Source organism: Cheilinus undulatus, linkage group 4, assembly GCF_018320785.1.
Source record: "Cheilinus undulatus linkage group 4, ASM1832078v1, whole genome shotgun sequence".
NCBI classification, from domain to species: Eukaryota; Metazoa; Chordata; class Actinopteri; order Labriformes; family Labridae; genus Cheilinus; species Cheilinus undulatus.
Genome location: NC_054868.1, coordinates 15,991,883 through 16,016,245, shown reverse-complemented (window position 1 = coordinate 16,016,245; position 24,363 = coordinate 15,991,883). Strand labels below are relative to the sequence as shown.

The 24,363-nt window shown below is 39.1% G+C and overlaps 1 protein-coding gene across 2 annotated transcripts; it reads left to right on the top strand.

Annotated features, from left to right (window-relative positions):
* Window positions 1-74: 74 nt before the first annotated feature.
* micall1a (MICAL-like 1a) lies at window positions 75-24,338 on the top strand. 2 transcript variants are annotated; one of them, XM_041785375.1, is made up of 16 exons: window positions 75-1,029; window positions 4,935-4,983; window positions 5,995-6,136; window positions 6,433-6,533; window positions 7,682-7,821; window positions 10,987-11,594; window positions 11,685-11,745; window positions 11,935-12,362; window positions 13,141-13,484; window positions 13,570-13,704; window positions 15,849-15,975; window positions 16,197-16,287; window positions 20,586-20,659; window positions 22,565-22,679; window positions 22,772-22,818; window positions 22,945-24,338. In XM_041785375.1, the coding sequence occupies exons 1-16, from the start codon at window positions 887-889 to the stop codon at window positions 23,079-23,081; spliced, it is 2,742 nt and encodes a 913-aa protein (XP_041641309.1). In that variant the 5' UTR covers window positions 75-886; the 3' UTR covers window positions 23,082-24,338. The 2 variants fall into 2 exon arrangements, with proteins under 2 accessions (XP_041641309.1, XP_041641307.1); XM_041785373.1 differs by having other exon boundaries at window positions 13,099-13,484.
* Window positions 24,339-24,363: the final 25 nt, after the last annotated feature.

Below are 24,363 nucleotides of genomic sequence, written 5' to 3'. Positions count from 1 at the left end.
TATCGCGTGATTTCCACTTGAACGAAAAGCCGAGTAGCTCCCCCAATCGGGCTCGTTGAGAAATAACAGCGTGACATTCAGAATACTGGTAGGCACGCTGCCAATACCTCTAGCAGGACATTGAGGATGGCTTGGCATCGGCACTGGGCTGCGTTGACTGAAATTAATGCTCTGAGGTGTATTTTGGACATAGTGTTGGGATTTCGTTGTCGCTAAGAGCGCTGTGTGGATCTCTCGCTGCGACAGACCTCTTAGAAAGCGTTTTCACGGCCGTTGCACCAACAAAAAATACCCGTGGTCCACGTCAAGGAGGAAACTGTAACCTCGACTTACAACCTCGGCTGAGATTGTACTACTGGCTTGACAATACAGACAAGGACGGTATCTACAGTCCCGTCGTTCGCCAAAAAGAAGCTAACACCCAAACAACAGGCGTTGGCCAAAATTGGGCTAAGGCGCCGTTGCTAGTTAGCTAAGTTTGCTACGTCAAGAACTTTGTTGGCACGTTAATGTGAACAACTTTAGATATCAGCCGTGTTTCTATCTAGTCGTTGTGGTCGAAGTCCCAGGTAGATGTTATCATCTCGGCCGAAATAATTTTTTTTAAGAAAAAGAATGGACTATATGCCCTTTGTTGTTGCAAAAGTTAGCTAGTTAACACTTAGCCAAGTTGCAAGCCATGCTAGTTTTTAACGTGACTCACTGGATGGTAATGAATGTAAAGTACCGCTTCTTCGGGTGTTGTCAGGCTGATGCCTTTCACTGAAAGGCTGGAGAGGACTCGTTTATAACCAAAAAGGAGACTCTGGGCTGTCTTCTGTTACACTGTGGACTGAGAAGAAAACTTGTCTGGCAAGGGTAAACGGACTATTTTGAAAGTACTATCATGGGATCTTTGAAGGCTCTCCAGGAGTGGTGTCGAATACAATGTGAAAATTACAACGATGTGGAAATAAAGGACATGTCATCGTCCTTTCGGAACGGTCTGGCGTTTTGTGCCATAATACATCGTTACAGACCAGAATTAATGTAAGTAACCCAGATAACAGACGATGCTACAATGATAAAAAGTAACTGACAACAGCTGTGGCAGGAAACTGCACAGTGTAATGCTTTTTCTATTGTCAGTAAGTAATAGCCTTGATTGGTTTTTAATCAATTGATTTGCAATGGTTATAACACTCATATCTGTTAAAGACGCAAATACAAAATATCGCTTTTTCATTTTGTTGAATATTCTACTATTAGTTTTTCGGGATGTTTTTTTTAACACCGATGGCAAGTTTTCGTTTTGGTCGCATTTTATGAAGTAAGCTTCCCAAATTTAATCTCTATCATCACTGCTAGGTTTGATATTCATATTCGTCTTTTCCAAACCTTTCACTTATGTTACACTTTTGAACTTAGTATTTTTAGAATGTATTGTTAATAAACACTCCTTTAGATATTCTCATGAAACTTTGGAGTTAAAAACCAGCGTGCTGTAATTAACTAGGGCAGACAAGCCATGCCCTGTCTGTAACAACACAACTCTCCTCTGGATTTAAGACCAACACATACAGTAGAGGAGGCACAAAAATAACACTGCGGTTGCATTATCAGTGTGAGTAACATGATTTATAGAGCTGGTGAGATGATAATGATACTGTTACGACATGGGCACATGACACATGAACAAATCCTGATACTGACTTTGTCACTTGTAGTTGATAAGCAAATGTTTGTTCAAACAGACAAAAATGCTATGTTGTGTTTTGTAGGTATCAGCATCTCAGTATGGAAAGGATGAATTTTTGAATAATGTTCACATTTTTTACTGTGACATTAAAAAACACAGAGACCCCTACCTTCATATGACACATTTTGTATGTGCATTTGTGAGAAATAGGGTTGCACTCATGTTTCAGTTCAACATTGGTATCAGTCAATCTCAGCCCTGTTGACAGACATCATCCAGTCGGCAGATAATGTGGCATGAACCGGTGTCAGTAGCTAGTGTTGTCTCAACCCAATTTAATGCTGGCCTCTTCTGAATTACAGATTTCTTTTATTGAACAGAAGAAGTACTCTCTTTGGAAAACTGATATATTTTTATGCTCAAACGTGAGAGAAAATGTTGGTCTTACATCAAAAACACAAACATCAGGAATCGGTAATTGTTATGTTAAACATAGGTATCAGTACCGGCTCTACTTTTTACAACCAGCGCATCCTTAGTGAAAATAACTTGTCCCTTGTAGCTCAGTGTGTCTGCTTATAGTCAGTGGATAATGCACAGTTTACATCAGGATTAGTAGTTTAGCTAACACTGTATGAAATGCATCAACAGACAGCCCTTTTAGTTGGTTGTGGATATTGTAACAGCATCCAGTCAATGACATTTTATATCTCTCCTGTGACTTGGAGAACAGATTTTTGCTGTGATAGAAATAATATTAGAAAGCAAACATCTTCCTCATGCTGATAACCTTTCAGGTGATGTAGACTTTGGTGATCATATTTGACAATGTTATAAAGGTAGCATGGCGAACACTAACTAGACTAGTGACTGAAGGACAAGCCAGTGAAGTGGCATATATATGCTTATACAGCAGTGCTGAAAGTAAGCCTGTGAACAAATCTAAAACACCCAGGCTTTTGTGCCCTGCCTCTTAAATTTGTTTCCCCAAATGCCTCCAGGTTCACCCTCCAGTGTGCCTGTAGTAACTGTCCAGCAAAAACCAGCTCTGATCCACACAGACAGTCCATCAGGCTAATCTGTAGCTGAGACCTTCGCCTGTCAAACTGAATTTAGCTCCAGTGTCAGGCCATTGTAGTACTGCCCTGCACACTGCAGCCAATGTATTCACATGAAAATACAACACACTGGTACAGAGGAGAGATACCAGCACAGTGGATTGACTGGTCTAAGTTTAAGCTAAGACTGAAGTAACCAGAGTGCATACTGCTGAAGGAGCCCATCAAAAGCTGAATTGAGCAAACTGCATTGGAAAGTGTAGTTTCAGGATGGTTTTTCCTCAGCTGGATTAGTGTTAATTCCAGTGACTAAAACTATGACTAAAAATGTACGTCGACAATCTCTTCTCCATGAGAAAGACTAGACTAAGACTAGCCAAAAATAGATATATGATGACAAAAACTGACTAAAACGTCCTTTGGTCTTAAAAATCATTGTTATTTCCCCACTGTGGGTAAATCTTAAGCTATTCCATCTTCCCTGTAGAAAGGAGGGACCCCAGGTTTGGCAGAGTGCATAAAACACAACTTTGATATGGTACTGTATTTAGGCAAGAGAAATAAATGCTTGGACTAAAAGTAAAGACTAAAATGTGAAGACATTTTATAGTCTAAAACTAGACAAAAATGTGTTTGAGTTTTCATTGACTAAAACTACACTAAACCTATAAAGGGTAGAAATGACTAAATGTAACTTAAACAAAAAGGCATTTGATATAAAGATTGCAACTGAGAGTAAAATTAAAAGTAGCTGCCAAAATTAACACTGTGCTGGGTGTTCTTCTGATTTAAATAAATGCGCAAGATGTGGCCTTTGAACAGGCCAGGTAGGTCTGGCACCGTGTAGTTCCTAGAGCATCTCCACTTTTTTGCATTCTTCATACGTGATGGAAATAAAGTAACATTGGTTCAGCAGGTTGATCAAAGATCAAACTTAACAATGTAACAAAGCACTGAAAATACTCAAATCATCCACTTGTAACTACATTTTAGTTTTTTTGCGTCTTCTCTGTGTTCAAATTTGTCTCCATGATACACCTGTCTTACGTCACCTGTTTCACTAAAATTATTGTCTACAAAGTTGCATTTTTAGTTGTCACATCACTAAATCCCAATCCTGTACGTCTTATAAAAACTTTTCCCTCTGACTGAACCGGATTTAGTGGCTATACTGGCTCACCCAGGTTTTGATCATGTGGATTTTAAATGCCTGACAAGCAGGACACACACACTCTGTTCCTCAGCAGTCCGCTTTCCCAAAATAAACCCTGTAGTGAGACTGAGTCACAGTGGATTAAGTTTGCACTTCAGATCACACCAGGCAGGTCGTCATCCATGTCAGTGTTTGTCGGTACTGTCTCCTCTGTCAGTATCAATACTTTGAGCTCAGAACAGTATGGGTCAGGTATAAGTTCCTGTAGTACGTGTTTTATCTGGCTCTGTTTTATCTACCAGAGAAGGCTTGTTGTGACATGATCTCGACAGTGTAGCTGTAACTTTGTGTTTTTGTGACCATGGGAACTAGATTAGAGAGAACAGAGGTCACTTTGTGTTGCTCCAACACTGAACTCATTTATAGGATTTTGCCTTCTTGAAGCTTCCACATGGTCACCACAAGCTCTCAGTGGGGTTATGCTGTTGTTTTCCATTCACAATATTGCCTTGCTACTGCACACTTTTAGAATCCATATAATAAGCACACAAGCACACTTTCCTTTCCAGATCACCTGAGACATTTTCCAGTTTTACTGCAGGATGTTTACTGGTGAGAGGCCTGGCTTTAGTTTCTTGCTCCAGGCTTCTCAACGCAGGGCCTTGTAATTATCAGCCCATCACATCTTTTTGATGCAGAAGCTTGTTTCCTTTTGTCCTTGCATTTTTTCACAACAGGCATCATTTGTGGGTGGTTTGAGACTCTTGGGAAGCTTTGCTTCCCACTGCTGCTGCCTCTCATTCTGTCAAGCTCAAATTAACTTTGTGACGGTTCATAACATATGTGGAAATGGGTCAACTGTCTAAACACAGTGCCAGCCTATGTCAGCATGACTTTGACAGAAGTGTCTTTGTCATTTCCAGCAGGAGTTTCAGTATAAAAATGAAATCACATGATTTGCAGTTGCTAAAAGTTTTCTAATAGTACACTCTATACTCAGATATTTAATACTGATTTTTACCTTACTTCTGTCCTTTCATTTCAGAGATTTTTGTTCATTGTCAAAAGAGAATGTTTACGAGAACAACCGCCTGGTGAGTCAATTTTACAGCTGTTTTCCAAGTATTAACAGGCTATCATCTTGTTTGCATGATTTTATGTTGTTTTCAATGTTTGCCCATGAAGGGAATCCTAAATCACCTCATAAACTGTATGAAACCCATCATTTCGTGACAGGCATGCCATACATTACTGAATGTGTTCTTTTCAGCCATAAATTTGTTACGTTGAAAGTCTGCGTACAGCCATGGTGGGTGGGACTTGTGTGTATCAGACTGTCCCTGTGGAGAAAACTAATGGAGTCTTTGAGAGTTAAAGGGGAAGTGAACAAGCTAAAACATTCTAGGTAATGAAAAAAAAACTCCTGACATAAGCCTGTAGAGAGACCATGCTAAGAGGATTTTAAGTGCAAAAGTGCTGAATTTGCAACTTATAAATTAGAGGATTGGAACAGATGAACTTTTTGAAAACCTTATATCCTTTTTGGAGGGTTTTTTTGCACATCATCTTAAAACTAACAGAATGTTGAAGTATGAATTGAGAGTCTACATATTTTCAGTCTGAGCTAAACTTTGATATCCAACAGCTTCAAGGTAATGAGGCAGTCGTGTTTTAGGCCATTTAAAAGACTGCCTACTCCCTTAATATCTTTAACAGTGATAAATGGAGTAACAGGCCACGTTCATCTCATAAATTACTGCTTTAATAAATCTCCTCTGTATGCCCTGTATTTATCAGTAAATACACAGCATTGTGTGCTGATAAGCAACATGAATTAGACAGTTTGAGTCAAAGATTTGATCAAAGCAAATAATCAGATATTAAAATAACTTGGCCCACAGGCAGAATTTATGATGGTGCACTGAAGATGTCCAAATATGAAAGTTTTCTTCTCATATTCATTCTCCAAATTACTTCTTATGCTCCACATACAGGCTGTATCTGTATTGTAACAGCTGTTGCATGATATTTTGCTGTCAGTTTTTTAACTTTGTTATGCATGTTTGACTTTCTCCCTCCCTAACTACTTTTCTTTAATGGCGTAGGCATTTGAAGTGGCTGAGACACAGCTGGGAATTCCAGCCCTGTTGGATCCAGAAGATATGGTATCAATGAAGGTTCCTGACCGGCTCAGTATCATCACATATGTCTCCCAGTACTACAACTTCTTCAACAACAAGTCTCAAGGTGGGCATATTAAATAAAGCTAGACTTTTTAGTTCAGGCAAGATATATGTGGAGCAGTTTGAAATATATATTTTGTTAAAGGTGTCTTTCTTACATCTTGAACTAATCACATTAACTTACAGATGTAATTATTCAGATGTTTTGATTAATGGGAAATCTGCAGCATATTTTTATCCAAACATACTTTCAGGGCCATGGAATCTATCAACTTGAGATGAAATAACCTTTAAGTGTTGCAACAACGTACATAATTAGTTTAAATGATGGTTAACTGATTATTTCTTTTATTTCCACAGCAAACCCTCCTTGCATGAAAAGGCTGAGCTCTGTTGGTCATAATGAGCCAGTACAAAAAAAGCCTCCCACCCCCTTGGAAGACAAAGTCATTGAGTCTGAGGTAAGAATGCACTTAGTGCCAGGAGGATGTGTACAGACAAACAGGAATGTGCATGCCTTGATTATTTAAGTTCTCTTTTTTCTTGGCCTTACATGATACCTGTTACAGAGTCACTGAATTACATGATATCCACATTATACTGCATGTCATATTTTATGGTGTCCTTATGTGGACTAAATAAGCCCAATGAGGCCTTACATATCTTTATTCTGGTAGTTTATTAGTATGTATATTAAGCCTTGGATTATTTAAGTATAATTCTGGATGTCCTCTGTGGGGGTTTTAAGTCATCACATCTGTGCGATACAAATCCTGTCCTGCCGCTGCTGTACAACAATGCACAATATCTAAGTGCTTTATAATTACCACTTCCTCTTTTGGGCTTTGTATTGCACAGCAGGGGAAATAGAAGCAATAGAAGGTAGAGTAATTCTATAAAGATAGCCTCTGTATCCTGTCTCTCTTTTCTTTGCATGCCCTCAATTTCTTCCCTCCATCCCCATACTCCTCTGTACTAGCATCTCCCTCTTCAGATGGAAATCCATTCCACTCCCTCCTCTTCCTGCTCTTCTTCCTCCTCACATCTGATCTCCCCTCCACTCTCTGGTCCTGAGCCTAGGCAGTAGGATGGGGGTGGGGTAGGGTTGAGTTAGGAGGTTAAAGCAAAACAGTTAGGTCAGTCTTTTTTAGCCATACCCTGTAATACTAACAGTAGTGGTAGGAAACACTGTGTGCCAAGTTTTGAAATATGCTGCTGCTTATCCCCTTTACTAAACAAAAAATACCTAAAAGAAACATAACAGTCTTAAGAATCAGTCATATTCAAAATGTTCGATTCTCAGAGCTACTAACCCAAGTTTACGCTGTTTATTTTTTTACTAACAAATATATTTTATCATATCTTTTTTGTGTCAATCAAATGATGCTTTGAGCTGAAAAGAGATGCTGTAATGAATCACACAAATCGATGAGCTGTAGATGTTGAATTAGCAAAATAGATGTAGCTGCTAAACAAAATGAATAATCAACATCATGAAATCCTGACTCCGTGTTTGATCTCCCCCTACCCCATTACTCTTTCATCTTCCCTCTGTCCCCTTGACATCTCCTCCCTGTCCTGCAAACAACAAACTGGTCACTTCCTCTAGTTGAGCAACCCTGGTGTGGGAGAGGTTTCACAAGTAAATCACAGCACACTCAGCAGCACCTGTACTGCCTGCCAGAAACACGTCCATCTGGTGCAGAGATTTCTGGTTGACAGCAAGCTCTACCATCGCAACTGCTTCAGGTGAAAACTGCTGCTACAAGTACAATCTCTTTGTGTGTTATTGAGATATTTCTGACCAGGAGTTTACAATGCTGTGTAGATCTAACATCTTTAAAGGCACTAAGTTTTTTTTAAAGAGATAGTTCTTTTGAACAGAGTCCTGGTTGCTTGACTACACTTAAAGTAATTGCTGGTAGCATAAGCAGGGATGATTATAAAGGTGCATCTCAAAAAATTAGAATAGCATAAGAAAGTTTGTTTTTTTTCCCAGTGACTTAAATCAAGAGTTCAAACTTCAATATTCTACATTTATCATTAAAGAGGAAATGTTTCACGACTCTTTTATATTTATCTTGATGATTATGGCTTACACCAAAAAAAAAAAATCAAAAAGAATCCTTATCAAAATATTACAATAACAAAAAACATCAATCCAAAAATCTGATTCATGATACAGAGGGGTTAACCTTCTAAAAAATGATGCTCATTTATGCACTTAGAACCTGGTTGTAGCTGCTTTTGCACAAATTACTGCATCCATGCAACATGGCATGAAGCCAATCAGTTCATGGCACTGCTTGGCTGTTATAAAGCCCAGGTGATTCTTCAACCTTCAGGCTGAAGATTAAAGCCTTCAACTTGTCTGTATTGTTGAGTCTGGTGTCTTTCATGTCCTTCTTGGCAATTCCCCAGAGATTTGCTATGGGTTTTAGGTCAGGCTAGTTTGCTAACCAGTCAAACACAGTAATACCATGATCAGCAAACCAGTTTCTGGTAGTTCTGGCTTCATTGTGGGCAGGGGCCAAGTCCTGCTGGATTGGAAATCAGTATCTCCATAAAGCCTCTCAGCAGGAGGAGGCATGAGGTGCTATAAAAATCTCCCAATTGACAGCTGACAGCATTGACTCTGGACTTGATAAAGCACCATGGACCTTGATTTCCAAATGAATGCAAAATTTAGTTTAAACTGAAATCAGGACTTTGGACCACTGAGACTGCAACAGTCCCGTTCTTTTTCTCTTTAGCCTAGGTGGAAGCTTTTAACATTGTCTGTGGTTCATTGGTGGCTTCACACTTAGAACACTACACCTGTCAGCCATTTTCTGGACCTGTCTGTGTGAGGTGACTCCAGCCTCAGTCCACTCTTTGTGAAGCTCCCCTAAGTTCTTAAATCTGCATTGTTTGACAATCCTCTAGAGGCTGCAATCATCACTGTTGCTTGAGCACTTTTTTACCACACTTTTTTCTTCCAGTCAACTTTCCATAAAGATGCTTTGATACAGCGTCTGAGAATAGCCTTTTCAGCAATGACCTTCTGTGGTTTGCACTTCCTGTGAAGGGTATCAGTGATTTTCTTCTGGACAACTGTCAAGTCAGCAGTCTTCCCCATGATTGCAGTTGTGTGTACTGAACCAGAGTGAGAGAATGAAGACTCGGGCCTTGTTTACACTACACTTTGCTTTGTTTTCCGTTTTCGTTTCCAAAAAGTTTCACATTTACACGGCAACGTTTGGAAAACAATCTCCTTCTGCACGAGAACGCAGGAAACAGAAAAACACTGTAGTAAGGTGATTTACTGCACAATAAAACTGTCTCTATAAGAAGGACAGTGTTTTTCATGTGATTTTGAGAATATGTAACATTTTTATCATACACATGTGCATGAGAGTAATTCATCACTAAAATCCTCCTCCTCATCACCATCGTAGCGCACCAGCGAAATTTTACGGCACATATAAACACAAAAATGCATTACAAGACCAGTCTTACTATAACAAAGACTGTTTGATTTTCCAGGGATAAATGACTGGGTGAATTACAGTGACTTGACAAGCTGAATCACAGTAAACTACAACAGACTCGAACTGCCATGGCTCGCTTCAGTGTGCTGCGAAACTTGCGCTTGACGGCTGACTGCATAGTGCACATGTATGTTTTCAGAAAGTGTTGTTTTCCCTGTTTACACTGAGACAGAGACAGGGGCATTTTGAAAAACTTCCACTCTGGAGCCTGTTTCCAAATTTTTCCGTTTTCAGGTGCCAAAATGCCGTTCTCGTGTAAACGGACAGCTAAAAGTCTTGCGTGTTCACCTGAAAACGTTGTCGTGTAAACAGGGCCTCAGGAAACCTTTGCAAATCTGACTTTCTCACAGAATTCATATTTTAGTTTTCTTTAGTTGTACACTGTAATCATCAAGATTAAAACAAAAAAAAGTCTTGAAATGTCATGTCTCTTTGTATGAGATGAATCTAAAATATATGGAAATGTAACTTTCTGAAGTAAATGCTAGGAAAAATGGAAAGGGATGCACAAAACTATGCGCACAATATTGGTATTGGTAGATATTAAAATTTACCAATATTTACATCTGATAGTTTGGCTGCAAAAATCTGCCTTTATCAGCGGTAGATATTAGCCATATGAACAAAGATGCTTGTGGAGTTTTAGGCAGGACCGACAGACCTACATCAGTCTTTTCCTTTATCTTCATCATTCTTTAAACTTTAAAGTTTGTTTTAAGGACTGAAACTTCTTCATTTTTTTCCATCCTAAGACTTGGAATTGCATGTTTAAGGACGGAAGTTTTAGGCCTGAGCTACATTTGAATAGAAGTGTTAATATTGGTAACGGCTAAAATTATTTTGTGAATATCAACATGTTGGATATGGAAAGAATATTGTACATCCCTTAAAATATTTTTGACATGATATTCTTTTTCTTTAGATGCACCTTTAAATTATTCCTAGGACTAGTTTACCTAATAACACATAGATGAACTAATTATTTAACTTGGAGGATTACTAGATAATGTTTTTTTTCTTTCTGGCAGCAATGCCATGCCTGTCTCAAAAGTTTATGCTTTGGATGTAAATGGTTGACTGTACACCATCAACACTTGCTCTTAAAAAATGCTGTTAAGAGAAGTTATGTCAAAATATAAATGAAACATTTTTTAATGCTGAATAACTGCTAGCCACAAATCATGGATTTGATTCAATGCATAGACTAATTATTATTATTATTAAAACCTGAAGAGATTGTACGATTTTGTATCATTTGTTGAACATAAACACCCAATAGCTTTTTCGAGATTTGTGATTGTTTTTTTTTATTTTTTGTGCCATTGATATCTTAAACATAGACTGTAAAAAATCTTAATGTCAATCTGTGTCATTGCTGTCTCAGGTGCACAGAATGCCACAGCACTTTGCTTCCTGGATCCTACAAATTAGGAAGTGACTCTGGAGCCTTGGTCTGCACACATCACCTTACAAGGAACACTTTAGCTAATCAGAATGGCCGGCCAGATCTTAGTAAAAAACCAGCAGTGTTGCAGTCTGCCAGGGTTGGTCGCAGCACACTTCCTCACGTAACACCTGGCCGGGATCAGACAAAAATTCCTTCTCCAGTGAGGCAAGCAAATAATGCTGGCACACCTCAGGATGACTCTGTCACAGTTGCTGCTCCAGCTACAGATAAATCAGCCGCTTTACATAAAGCTAAAGAGATGGAGAACATTGGAGAGACCGATAAGATGCTACGTTCTTCTTCTCCTCCCAACCCTTTTGATGAGAGTGATGAAGAGGAGGGCGAGGAAGAGGAAGAGAAAGAGGATGATACCAAAACAGAAGCCAAACCAACAACTAATGGAGACCTCTCCTCTACACCTGTCAGTCACCATGAAGGTGCTGCTCGGCCTGTGCCAGCACCCCGCAGGGTCTGTGAATCCACTCCACCTCCTCGACCTGCCCCCCGGGTTCGGCTGTCTCATACAGGAGACAGACTTACTAGTGGTGAGTTGTAATTCAAAAAATATCATTGATTTTAGATTTTAGAAAAGGGTTCCTCTGATAATAAGCCTAACTCTTCAATTCTAACCACAGGTGAAAACCAAAAGCCTCCAACCCCTCCCAAACCTAGAGAAAGATCACAGTCTCCTGGAAGGTAGCTGAGCTTTGAAACAAATCTTTTTCTGTCCATTGTCCCCATTGTCACCTATCTTAGCCATATCATCAGTCCTTTCTGTTCACAGCATGCATTGTAGTTGTTTGCCTGACCATGCCTCCATTTGGCTGCTTTTTGTTGTTTTTCCTTCTGTGACCCCTCCATGCTTGTGTGTATCTCACTGTCCAGCCTGTCCAGTGGCACCCATAAATCCAAAGACCCACCTTGGCTCGCACTGGTCAAATCAGAACCTAAGAAGAAGAAAGCCCCTGCCCCTCCCCCAGCCGGACTGGCAACCCCTCCCAATACAGGCTCTATGTCCTCTCTTAAAGGAGAGGGTTCGAGACCCAGCACACCCCCTCCGCCCCCCAATCCCTTTGAGGATGAAGACGATGAAAACAATGAAGCAGAGGAAGAAGAGGGGCCTGAGGGAGGTGCAATACCAGCTACAGTTGTGGCCAGTCATCCATGGTACAGCATCACCCGGGCAGCTGACTCAGGAGGTGCTGAAACTCCTCCAAGTGCAGGGAGCTCGTCCTGCTCTGCGAGTCCTGGGAGCAGCAAGAGCAAGAAGCGGCCAGCACCTCGAGCTCCACAGCCACCTGGGGGTATCCAAGGTAAGCTGCTGTTCAACATGAGCCTGGTTCTGCTGGAGGTTTCTGCCCTGCACTTTCCTTGCTTTTAATAAAGGGCAGTATTTCTATGTTTGTTATGGATGTTTAGAAAATCCTTTTTTAAAAATATTTCAGGGGATTTTTCACATTTTATTTCTTGAGATGTAAGTGTAAACTTTTTTTTCATGTGGAGATATCTGTTGGCAAAGGTATTTCCTCAATTCTCTGTCATGCATTACTGTAGTTGTCTGGGGGGAAATTGGCCTGTGCATTTTTCCTTCAAATAATCTTAACAGCAAATATTTTAGGATGAATTATTTAGGCAGCCTCAGACTGTTATCCTAATAGTAGACTGCTTTGTTGACAGTGTGTCTTGTTGCTCCTTATGTACACATCCATTGTTTGTTACATATATTAATAGCTGTCCCACCCTGTACTTTTTCTTTGTACATTATCTAATTAGACACAGAAAACATCTCAGCAAGAATATGGATCTAATGTAAAGGGCTTCAAATAAACACTGTCTAATATACAAATACTAGTAATTAGATTTATGATAAACATTGGAGTTGTTGGACAGAGAAAAATATTGTGGGATGTTTGGTAATGGATGTTGATATTGGTTTGTGTTTTCTTCCCCATGCCTTCTTGATTTCAATCTGTTTTAACAACTTTGCTCCTGTTTCATTTCTGCCCCCTTTGTTTGCTCTTTGGTTTTTACTAAACCTTTCCCCTTCAGTTCTTTCCCACTCTCAGCCTTCCTCTTGCTCCCCTTCTCCAGCCCTCAGCACAGAGAGCCTGTCCTCTGGCTCAGACCACAGCTCCTCTCAGCCCCTTTCATGTGGCAGTGCCAGCAGCGACCAGCAACATACCTTCACCAAAAGCATCTCAGAGCCTTCCATCTGTTCACCATGTGAACCTACAACCCCCTCGCTCTCTTCAAATGAGCATCTGCCTCAACCCTCTCCAAGTCCCAACCCCTCTTCCATGCCAGCAAGTGCCAGCTCAGCACCAGCTACCCCACAGACCAGTCGTAGCATGGGGACTAAAGGCACTGGAGCCCCTCCACGTCCCCCCATAACCCCAAGCCCACTGGTTTCAGGAGCCAGCCAGTCACATAACAAGGTAAAAAGCCATCCAACCAAGAAAAGAATATTCAGCATTGCAATGTGTACATTAACATGTGAGCTTTTTCCTTTTGTCATTCTAGCGGATCTGTAAGGAGAATCCATTTAACAGGAAAGCTTCTCCTTCCCCTGCTAAGTCTAAAACCAGACCACCTAAAGGCCCTCGACCTGCAAGACCCCCGGCCCCAGGCCATGGCTTCCCTCTCATCAAACGCAAGGTACAATACTGAACATAAATTAAAACGTTTCAGGGTGTCCCCTCATCTGACATGCCAGATGGATTTGTTTCACACATCTATCTGGAAAACCTCCCATAGACGGTGTTTGGGAAAGGGCAGAGCCTTCGAAAAAAAACTCGGCGGGTGATTGGATGAACGTCCTGTCTGTCATATCTTTACAGGCCAATCAGAGCAACAAAACACATGACAATTAGACTCTTGCCAGATCCGGTTGGAAGAAGGGCAAAAATATCGTTTCCGAAAAGAAAAGAACTCAGTTCTCTTGTTTTTTCTTCTTTTAACAAAGAAATGTCAATCAAGATCTGATAAAACTGATGCTATAGCAGCATCTACGTTAATCTCTTCCACCATAATTGCACCAGCTTCTTGTCACTGTTGGCTTATGTTACGACTCCACGCCGGGAGATACTGCCTCTTATTCCTGATTGGTCCTGTCACTTTCTTAAAGGGCCCAATATGTTCAGATGGGAGCTTTGCAAGATGGATTCGCCAGTGAGAAACACAAAAACAGGCAAATCCATCTGCTATGCAAGGTTAGGTGTCTGCGGGGTGTTAAAAATTGTTAAAAATTTATGAATAATTTAACATATAATGAGGCTTTTGAAAAGCATTAAAAATACTTCTACACAAGACTGTAATGTTTTACAAGCTGTAGCTTTTTTAAAGAATCATTTTCATGCTCACCAAAAATGTTGGAAAATCAGTTTTCCTGCTTTTATTTCTTAGAATTAGTGTTAATCAAACATGCAATTCTTTTGGAACTCTGCCAGATCTGAAATCCCTCTGCATGCTTATGTCCTCCTTGCTTGATGAGCTGTCCATGCTTCCTCAAAGCTCCACTGTGTGTCTAGCTAGCAAATGTATGTTATCAAGTGGTTGTACATATAATTAATTGGTGAATAAATGCAAGTTTTCTAAGAAGTAGTTGGAATAGAAAAATTTGGAGCCACTGCTGAGTCCTGTACCTGGGAACATTTTACTGGATTCTGGAAATGAAAAGCAGCTTTGCAGTGAAGCCTGGGTCTAGTTTATTACAAGCACAGATTCTGCTCATTTTTAGCACTACTAGGATTTGCGCTAGGTAGCAGCCAGCTAGTTTTTTCCCAAGTCTGGGAGTAATTTAAGAAACAAGAAATTTCAATCAGCGACTGTTTTCAATCCCATGGAGCTGCAAACTGTCAAGTTTACTCTCAAACCAAACATGTGCAAACATTTGCGTGCATAGGCACTGTTACAGTGCGCAACTTTAATGACTCCTGCTGAGGAAAAAACAGTACAATGATAATCACTGATGTCTCAGTTTGCCATGAGAGGTTTGGACTTCTGCAGCATTTCAACTGGTCACAACAGGTGATAAAATACAGCAACAACTGCCATACAGAGCAATGTAAATCATGTTTAAACGGACAGTTTGAAAATACCTTCCTTATATTTGATATTAGCTTGGTAAGCTTGTATGCTGGGAGAATTCCCAGCCCAGCCAGACTTATGGAAATACATTTTTCATAGAACTCAACTGTAGTGAGCTTAAGCTGCAGCAGTAAAGGGACAAACATGTCAGTGCATCCAAAATCAGAATTAAAGTATCCTGAAATGGTGCAATAATGCCTTATATATATATATATTTTTTAAACTTCAATGTTTGCTGTTCTACGTTAGGGTTTTAACTATGGTACAAAACATATAAATAGGTACTTTTAGATTGTGGTATAGCTACTTTAAGGCAACTTCACAAAAAAACAGACCCTCCATTGCCAGCTACTTACTGATTCAAACCAAGGTCTTTTTCCTCATATTTTAATCTCAAAATGCTACAAGAAAGCTTAATTTGTAAACCACAGTAAGCAATACTACCAGCCCTTTCTTTTTTATGTTGACATATTTTTCCCCTTACAACCAGCACAAAACATATATATAGCTCAGTCACAAATGTAAAAGATTAGAAATTGAAGATTTGATAGGGTCTTAAAATGTATAAAGATGACTTTGAAAAAGTACAAGATTTAATGTTAGATGTTCTCTATATACCCTGTGTGTGTTTTAGCACAGATTTTAAAAACTGATGTTTCAGCTTTTATGTCAAACAAAGAACAAGATCTGAAATGGTCCTGACATCTGTCCAGGTGCAGTCAGATCAGTACATCCCTGTGGAGGACATCCATGGAGAGATGGGTCAGCTGGAGAGGCAGCTGGACGAACTGGAGCAGAGGGGAGTGGAACTGGAGAAGAAGCTGAGAGACAACCCAAACGGTATCGTTCCTCAAATTTGTATAGTTTTATAGAGAAAACTTTTATTTATTTTAAATTTATGAGCCTGTCTCAACTTGTACATAAAAGTGAGATTTACATGAATTCAAATTAAAACTTACTTATCTAGCTTAAATAATGAAAAGGTGCTTTTTTGCTGTCAGAGCTTAATTTTTAATTTTAATCTACTTTTACATTTCTTTGTTCCCCTTTTGTGTTTTTAGACGAGGATGAGGAGCACCTATTAGTGGACTGGTTTACTCTCATCCATGAGAAACACCTTTTAGTGCGACGAGAAGCTGAGCTGGTTTACACGTAAGTGTCTGGTTGTTGCAAGACCCCTGAAAGTTCAGCCCCAAGGGCCAAGTGACGTTTTACTTCATAAAAGTTGCTCCTACTATTGCACAAGTTGGATGATATTTTGTTTTTTTTCTGCATTTAAACACACAATATGGCTCTCTAATGGCAAAAGATACAAAAACAAAAGACAGCAAATAAATGAAAAAAAAAAAACATGGCATAAGGTGTATTTACTAAACAGTAAACCAAAACTTTGGTTTCACATGTGAATTTCACATACCGAGGGAAAAAAGTTGTTCATACACGCCTTCCTGGTTAATGGTGCAAGCCACTTGCAAAGCATTCTTGACTGGTTTACAGGAAAGGAACTTTTATAAGCATCCTTGAAACCAAAATATCAGTGTACTGTTAAGCAAGTATGTGTGTACTGAAATGAGTATAGTTTTAAGTGAACAGAGTCAAAACAAGAAGTGGGAAGTGGAGGTAGGCGTGCTGGATGCCGAGTCAGGCCTCTACTCAATCTGAAAATGCATAGCCAGACCACAGTACTCCATGGTGTGTTTGTTGGGAGGGCCCAGTGCTACAGGGTTAAGGTTTGGCTACTGAACTCACAACTGATGGCAAAAAATAATCCTGATCAATCACAAGTAATGAGCACTAAACATGAATGAGCTTCAGCAACAGAAGAGCAGCCTCCACTTTCTTGAGTAGCAGTCTTTCATGGAACATCCAGTGTTTTGGTGGCAACACTAAATACGTCGTCTGTCATTTTGGCTCTGTCTACCTTAACAAGGCAAATCCGGTTACAACCTTTAGGATTAAGTATTTCTCTAGCTTTAATAACGGTTGTAAATATTTGAGGTGATAAAAGATCTCAGATAAAAATGTATATATGACTAAATAGTAATTTTTAATTAATCTAGACATTTCAGTGAAAAAAAATCTATATATTGTAAATTTAGACAGAAAAGAAAATTTTATGACATGTTTGCAATTTCTGATACTCCTCACAATTATTTGTTATTCTGTTTTTTGTACAAATCGGTATAATAAAGTCCATTGAAAACTTTATGCATCAGGTATGCAATCACAAACTCCATACTTGGCTGACGCCTATAGACACGTCAACACAAAAACTTGTCATGCAAAATTCTGCCTCATGCTGTGGCGTGCTTGTGGACTGCATTTTAGTAGAAGTTGCAAGTGGTGTCTCATTTCAGTAATATCTTTATTTAATAGATGAAATTTATTCTGCCTACCTGCCACTGTGGCAATTTGATTTAAATCTACACCAGTCACTTTATTTCAAGTCCCTGTAAAGTTATAAGAATCTTCATTTTAAGTTGGTTGTATGACAGGCCACCCAGTTATAAACCACCAGGCCAAATTTCAGTCATGAAAAATATCTGTTTATCAAATTAAGCTTCAAAATCATGAAAATTGAGGCAGTAAAATCTGCTGTAGGATGGTGTGGATTCTGGAGAAATACAATCCTCACAAGTTTTAAAAATTCTTCTGATCAGAGTGCAGCTGCTTGGCTCTGTGCCAGAGCAGAGACACAGAAGTTTGGGATTAAATTTACAGTTTACTGGCACAGATTTCTCTGTTATGATACTTTTAATGACTGGTAGGTGACGTGGCTGATGGATTTGGGAAGTTTACCTCACAATGAGCAAAACACAGTATGTAACTGGCTGTTAACTTTCAATAAAGGCAGTGACGAGGGCTAATAAGAGACTGTATTGAGATGAACAGCTCTGGCATTTTATGTCATTGTAGCATTAGGGGGCGGGGTAATTCCTAAATACTGTGCATGTCAGCCAGGAAAGAGGTGAACACTATTCAAAAGGTCTAAATCAAAAATTCAGTCTCATGTAGATATTTGGGTTTTCACATGTTTACAGCAACCTTATGCCAACATATCTAGTGTGTTCAGACAAAACATTTGGATTTCCCTTTACAGGGACTTTAACAAGCTGCATAATGTAATAAATAAAATATAATAAAGATTTGAAGTATTGAAGTAATATGCTATTTAATAAAGGGAAATGTCTCAACTGTGACAAAATACTGGCATGCTCTCTGTCTTGTTCATAAGAAGAAAAACTTTTATTTTTATTTGAGGCTAGTCTTCATTGAAACCAGGTCCTCAAATGCAGATCACACCACAATTAAACCTCAAGTGAGAGACAAGATAAAAAGTTTATAGTTATGAGCTTATATTAGGCAAGTTTTTGCAACCATAAATGTTGTGCTGGAAAGTTTAAGTTTTATTTTATCACATATAATAATGCTATTTCCATGTGTCCAATATTTAAAGACATTTAAAGTTTTTAGAATTGCTTGTGCTTGTACAGAACCAACAAGAGAATAGATGTCATTGTCTTTACAGGCCATACTCTCTTTTGCTTTGGCCCATTGATAATGTCATGTCTGATAAGCTTGACTGAAATTATCATCATCAGTATTAGGAGTAACTTAAGGAATGTATTACATACCAATATTAAGCATAGAGTTTACCAATGCTGACAGTGCCTCTCCCCATGCAAACCACATCTGAAATATTAGACAAGTCAGGCAGAATGGGGACAATCTGGCTGCTCTACTGTAGCATATTTATAGTAGGTAGGTTTATGCGTTTTGGTAGGTGTGCTTTGTCATGAAACTTAATTTTCCTCAAGTGACTTAATCTGCTCATCTTGTTTTTTTTTTCACTCCTATTATCCACACACCATGTCTCTGGCTCCTCTCGTGTCTATGCTTGTGTGTATGATCTTTTCACATTATTCCAAATTCTATGTTTTATAAAGTTTTGAAATGTTTCTGTCCTGAGGCTTTTTATAGAGTATATGGAAACATTCCTGAACAGGCCAGGATGCAGAGCACTGCATCAGGCACTACAAGCAACATGGCAGCTGGTACAGGTACATCTGAAAAAAATTAGAATATCATGAAAAAGTTCAATTTTTTTGTCACCCATTTCAGAAAGTGAAACCCATATATTATATCGACTCATTACACGTAGAGTCAAATATTTCAAGCCTTTATTTCTTAAAATGTTGATGATTATGGCTTACAGATCATGAAAACCCAAAATTCAATGTCTCAGAAAATTTGAATATTTTGAAAAGTTCAATATTGGGAAGTCCAGTGTGAAGTTTCCACAGTCAATAATAATTTGGGCTGCAATGGCATCTGCTGGTGTTGGTCCACTGTGTTTTCTGAAGTCCACAGTCAATACGGCCATCTACCAGGACATTTTAGAGCACTTCATGATTCCTTCTGCTGACAAGCTGTATGGAGATGCTGATTTCATTTTCCAGCAGGAGTTGGCACCTGCCCACACTGCCAAAGGTACAAAAAGCTGCTTCAATGACCATGGTGTTACTGTGCTTGGTTGGCCAGCAAACTGGCCTGACCTGAACCCCATAGAGAATCTATGGGGTATTGTCAAGAGGAAGATGAGAGACACCAGACCCAACAATGCAGATGACCTGAAGGCCACTATCAAAGCAACGTGGGCTTCCATTACACCTGAGCAGTGCCACAGGCTGATCGCCTCCATGCCATGCCGCATTGATGCAGTAATTCATGCAAAAAGAGGTCCAACCAAGTATTGAAGGCATAGAAATGAACATACTTTTCAGAAGCCTGACATTTCTGTTTAATATATCCTTTTTTTGATCTTATGTAATATTCAAATTTTTGAGACACTTAATTTTTGGTTTTCATATCTATAAGCCATAATCATCAACATTTCAAGAAATAAAGGCTTGAAATATTTCACTTTATGTGTAACAAGTCAATACAATATATGGGTTTCACTTTCAGAAAAGAGTTACAAAAAATATTGAACTTTTTCATGATACTCTACTTTTTTGAGATGCACCTGTACTACCCTAAAATGATACTGAGTCAAACCATCCCAGCACACAACCAACTTTTAACCTTTGACACCAGCTCTGGCATGCGGCTAAGAGGCAGGGCTTTTTGGTCAGCAAGTGTGTAGTCTGCTCAGTTCTGCCCTATTCCCATAAAATCAGTAGGTACAAGAAGAAAACTGGGCTTTAATTTATGCCGTTCACTGTCACAAAATCACCCTTTCATATTCCTTTTATTTCCCCGCCCCAGATACATTGAGCAAATTCACCTGACACTGCTTAAAAATACCCATCTTTGATGATGTGCAGGTGCTAATTTCCCATCCTGTTGTACATTTTGGTGCATTACATCTTTGCACTTTGACTCAGTAAGATACATTTTTTAAAGCTCATTTGTAATAGGACTTGAATGTTATTTTTTTCTCTTTACAGAGCAAAGCAGCAGAACCTAGAAGAGAGACAAGCAGATGTGGAGTATGAGCTGAGATGTCTTCTCAACAAACCAGGTATTTTTTCTTTTTATTCTGCAACTGAACTTTAACGGAAATCAACATCTCAAAGTATGAGCTAAATTGATTCCAAGCTATACACTATATTTTGCAGTAATATTATTAAACCCAAAGTGAACAAGAAATCTTGAATTTAAGGAGCCCTGCAGTTTGTGGGACGTTTTCTTATTCAGTTTGTTTTTTCTTTTGGATCAGTCATATGTGGGTTTTTTGGAGGAGAAGCCTGCTTTATTAGTACAATAGGTTAAAAGAACTTCATTCATTTTTGTGAGTACCAACTGATTCATACATCTGTGCTCAGTCTAAATTGTTGTTACAATGGACTTTTATCTGTTGAGCAAAAATGAATCAAAGTATTGTGTATTATTGGTGTTGTTAAAACCATTTTCTAGATGTAACTGAAATATCTTGTCAACATGACCAGCTCTACGCCTTAAACTCTAGCAGGATCATTTCAGAGTTCTATTTTTGTATGTTCTAAATATCAAGTACAAAAACTGAAAAATCTCAATACAGACTCATTCCATCCCTGGCAAACCAGAGTTTAGCGGTGTGATTTTGGAGTATTGTGTGCAAACTTGTACAGAGGCCAAATGCTGCGTTGCACTCACATTACAAAAATGTTTTGTTGTTAAGCAAATGTCAATTGTGTATTCACTAGGGGTGTAAAGGTGTAAAGGTAGGTGTATTCGTACCGTACCATTTCGGTACGGGCCTCTCGGTATAGAACAGACGTGTACCAAACGAATACATTTGGAATGAAGCTCACATACAGACAGAAAACCAGAGAACAACTCACTGTCACGCTGTCCTGGCAACCACAGCAAATGACAGCAACAGCCTAAATATTCCCAGATGAAAGTGCCCTGTTTAGGAACACTTTGTTGCCCAGTAAAATACAACAGTGGACAAAGACACCAACAATGGCTGATATTATTCAGCAGCTGTGTCACTAAAAGCATGTCGTCCAGCGGACCAATCAAAGCATTTGAAAACGCTCCACTCAAAGAAGAACATCACTGTAAGGAGGAGAACAACTAAAAGTCTCACCAGTCAGTTACTAATTTCCTATTATTTAAGATAGTTTGTAGTATAACAATGGTGCTCTGGTTCTGTGAATCATATTAACTTTACCTTCAACTAGCCTAGGCCCATTTCAGCCTAAAGTCCAGTACGTTTGGCCAGTGTGAGTGCAGTCGTTCCGTGCTTCAGTGCGGCATGCCTGATTTAACCTCTCCTATTATAAAATTATAGTATCATATTATCATCCACTGAATCAAATTACCTTGAATACTATTTCATGTTATCAAGAAGTGGAATTGTGGTTTTGGTTGCTGATGTTTGAAAGGAACATTGTTTATTAATCCTGTGGCGTTTTTCACTCCAGCTCTCATCAGATGGTTAAAATTGCTTTTGTCACGGTAAAAAAAACTTAACGGAACATTTAATCCTGCTCTGGACACAGGCTATCCTTTGACATGAGAGCTTGCTATGAACCACTTTCTCCCTCCTCACTGGGCCCTGTATAGTTAACGTAGTCTACCCAGACAGCTGAAATAACTGCGGTGTCAGATCAGATTTTGTATAAATCTGTTGCTATTTTACAGCCAAAAAACAACACTTGTGTATACTGAGTCATCAACATGTATAAGTTCATCAACGATGGAGGCTTTGTGTGATGACGTCGGTGCGTGACGTATCCGTGCTCAGGCCTGGATGTGTTGAGCAGCGTGAATGCGGGCCATGGGGGGGACAGGGGAGGGGGTGAAATGGGCTTCAGCATGGTTAGAATCCGGCACCGTATGGCCTAGTGTGAGTGCACCCTTAAAGATGGGTTAAAAAAACTTTCAAACCACCTATAGACAACATGAAGTGACTTTGTATCAACTCTTCCCTTCTTAGAGAAAGACTGGACGGAGGAGGATAAGAGTCGGGAGCAGGAGCTCATGGCTGAGCTGGTTACCATTATTGAACAGCGAAACCAAATAGTAAACAACATGGACCAGGATAGACAGAGGTGACTGATGACTGTCAGTTAAATATGTTACTCTGGCTAACAGTTGAGCTATCATAAAATCTCGACAACTACTAACAGTCCTTCTTTCACAGGGAGGAAGAGGAGGATAAACTAATGGAAGCTATGCTGAAGAAAAAAGGTAGGATGAAGAGAAGCTCAAATGTATCTGTATTAGCATTCTTTGCATTCTCGTTTGATCTCACTTTGTCTTGATTTGTTTTTTGACCAAAAAAATACTGTTTTTTTTTTTATGCATCTTCTCTAGACTTCCAAAAGGAACCTGAGGCTGAGCAGCAGAAGAAAAAGAGTGCAAAGTTCAAACCCATTAAAGTTCTCAAGAGGCTAAGCCATAAAGGAGAACCAGGCAAGAGCCACAGCCCCCGAAAGGAAAAATCACCATAGAAAAGACCAGTTCTTATCCAAGGGGGATATGTATTTTTTTTAACAGGACTAAGAAAAAAGATGTGAGGAAACAAATGCATCAGGTCAGAAAGACAAGGTCTTTAGTTTTCACTCTCATTCTTGATCTAGTGTAAGCCAGAGTCCACTGCATCAGTACTGACATACTTTAAAAACCATTTTCGGTTTTCTTTGTTTTAAAAAGACAATATAACAAGTCAAGTCCTATGACAGCTGACATTTTAACTGAATTGTGTAGGCCTTTACTTAAAGTTCAGTACAAGTGTGATTCCTTACTCATCTTTGAAAAAGTCAGATGGTTGTAAGTTCAACTTAAAATTTAGTGTTTTTAATGTGCCCCTGACTTAACGCTCCTGAAACTTCCATCTTCTCATTGATTCCAAGGGTCAGTAGATGGATATCTGGGGAAGTTTCTTGTCCTATTTAATTTCATACTGTGGTACTGTTTTTATGACCTCAGCTTAAAATCTTGGAAGATCTTCTCTTGAAATACAATCCTTAGATGATGCCTAAGCTCTTCTAGCTGCTACTTTATGGTTGTTGGTTTGCTTGCATTGTAATTTCTTCATTAATGGTTTGGCAAAAGGTTCCCCTTGTATGAATGTATATCATCTCAGACTTGGTTGAATGTAGATACAGTATTTATGGTTGTGTGTGTGCATGTGTGTGTTTACATGGGAAAAAAGTTGGAGACTCATTATTTGGAAGTGAGAGGTCTGGAGATCATGGAAAACTGTAACTGTTAAAAGTTCATACGTATGGTAGGTCAAACATGTATTCATGAACATTACAAAAAGGCCAACAAAAGTATTTTAACCACCATAGAAAAACAAAGTTTTAACCATTGGTGAAAACTTGAATATGCAATCTATAATTTATATTTTACTCTGCCTTTCTAATTCTCTTTTGCCTTGTAAGTGGATAAAAATGTTGATCTTTATGCATACAAGTGCCATTTATTTAATTTCCTTCTTGGTTGAGCATCATCATTGTTTAAGTTAATGATAATGTTATCATGTTTACTTATTCTGTTCCTGTTTTGTCTTAAATGCTGCCCATTTTTTTAAGAGCTTCCTGCCATGTTTTTCTTCTCCATGCCTGTCCTATTTAACAAGCTGAAACCAAGGGCTTCTGTAGCGCTACATTTCTGCCAGCTAAACTTTGTCACAAAACAGCAGCAGGATTATAAAGAATACTGACACTGGAAGGCAGATGAATAAAATAACTTTGTGCAAGATGGTACTTTGTTCTGTTTATTTAATGC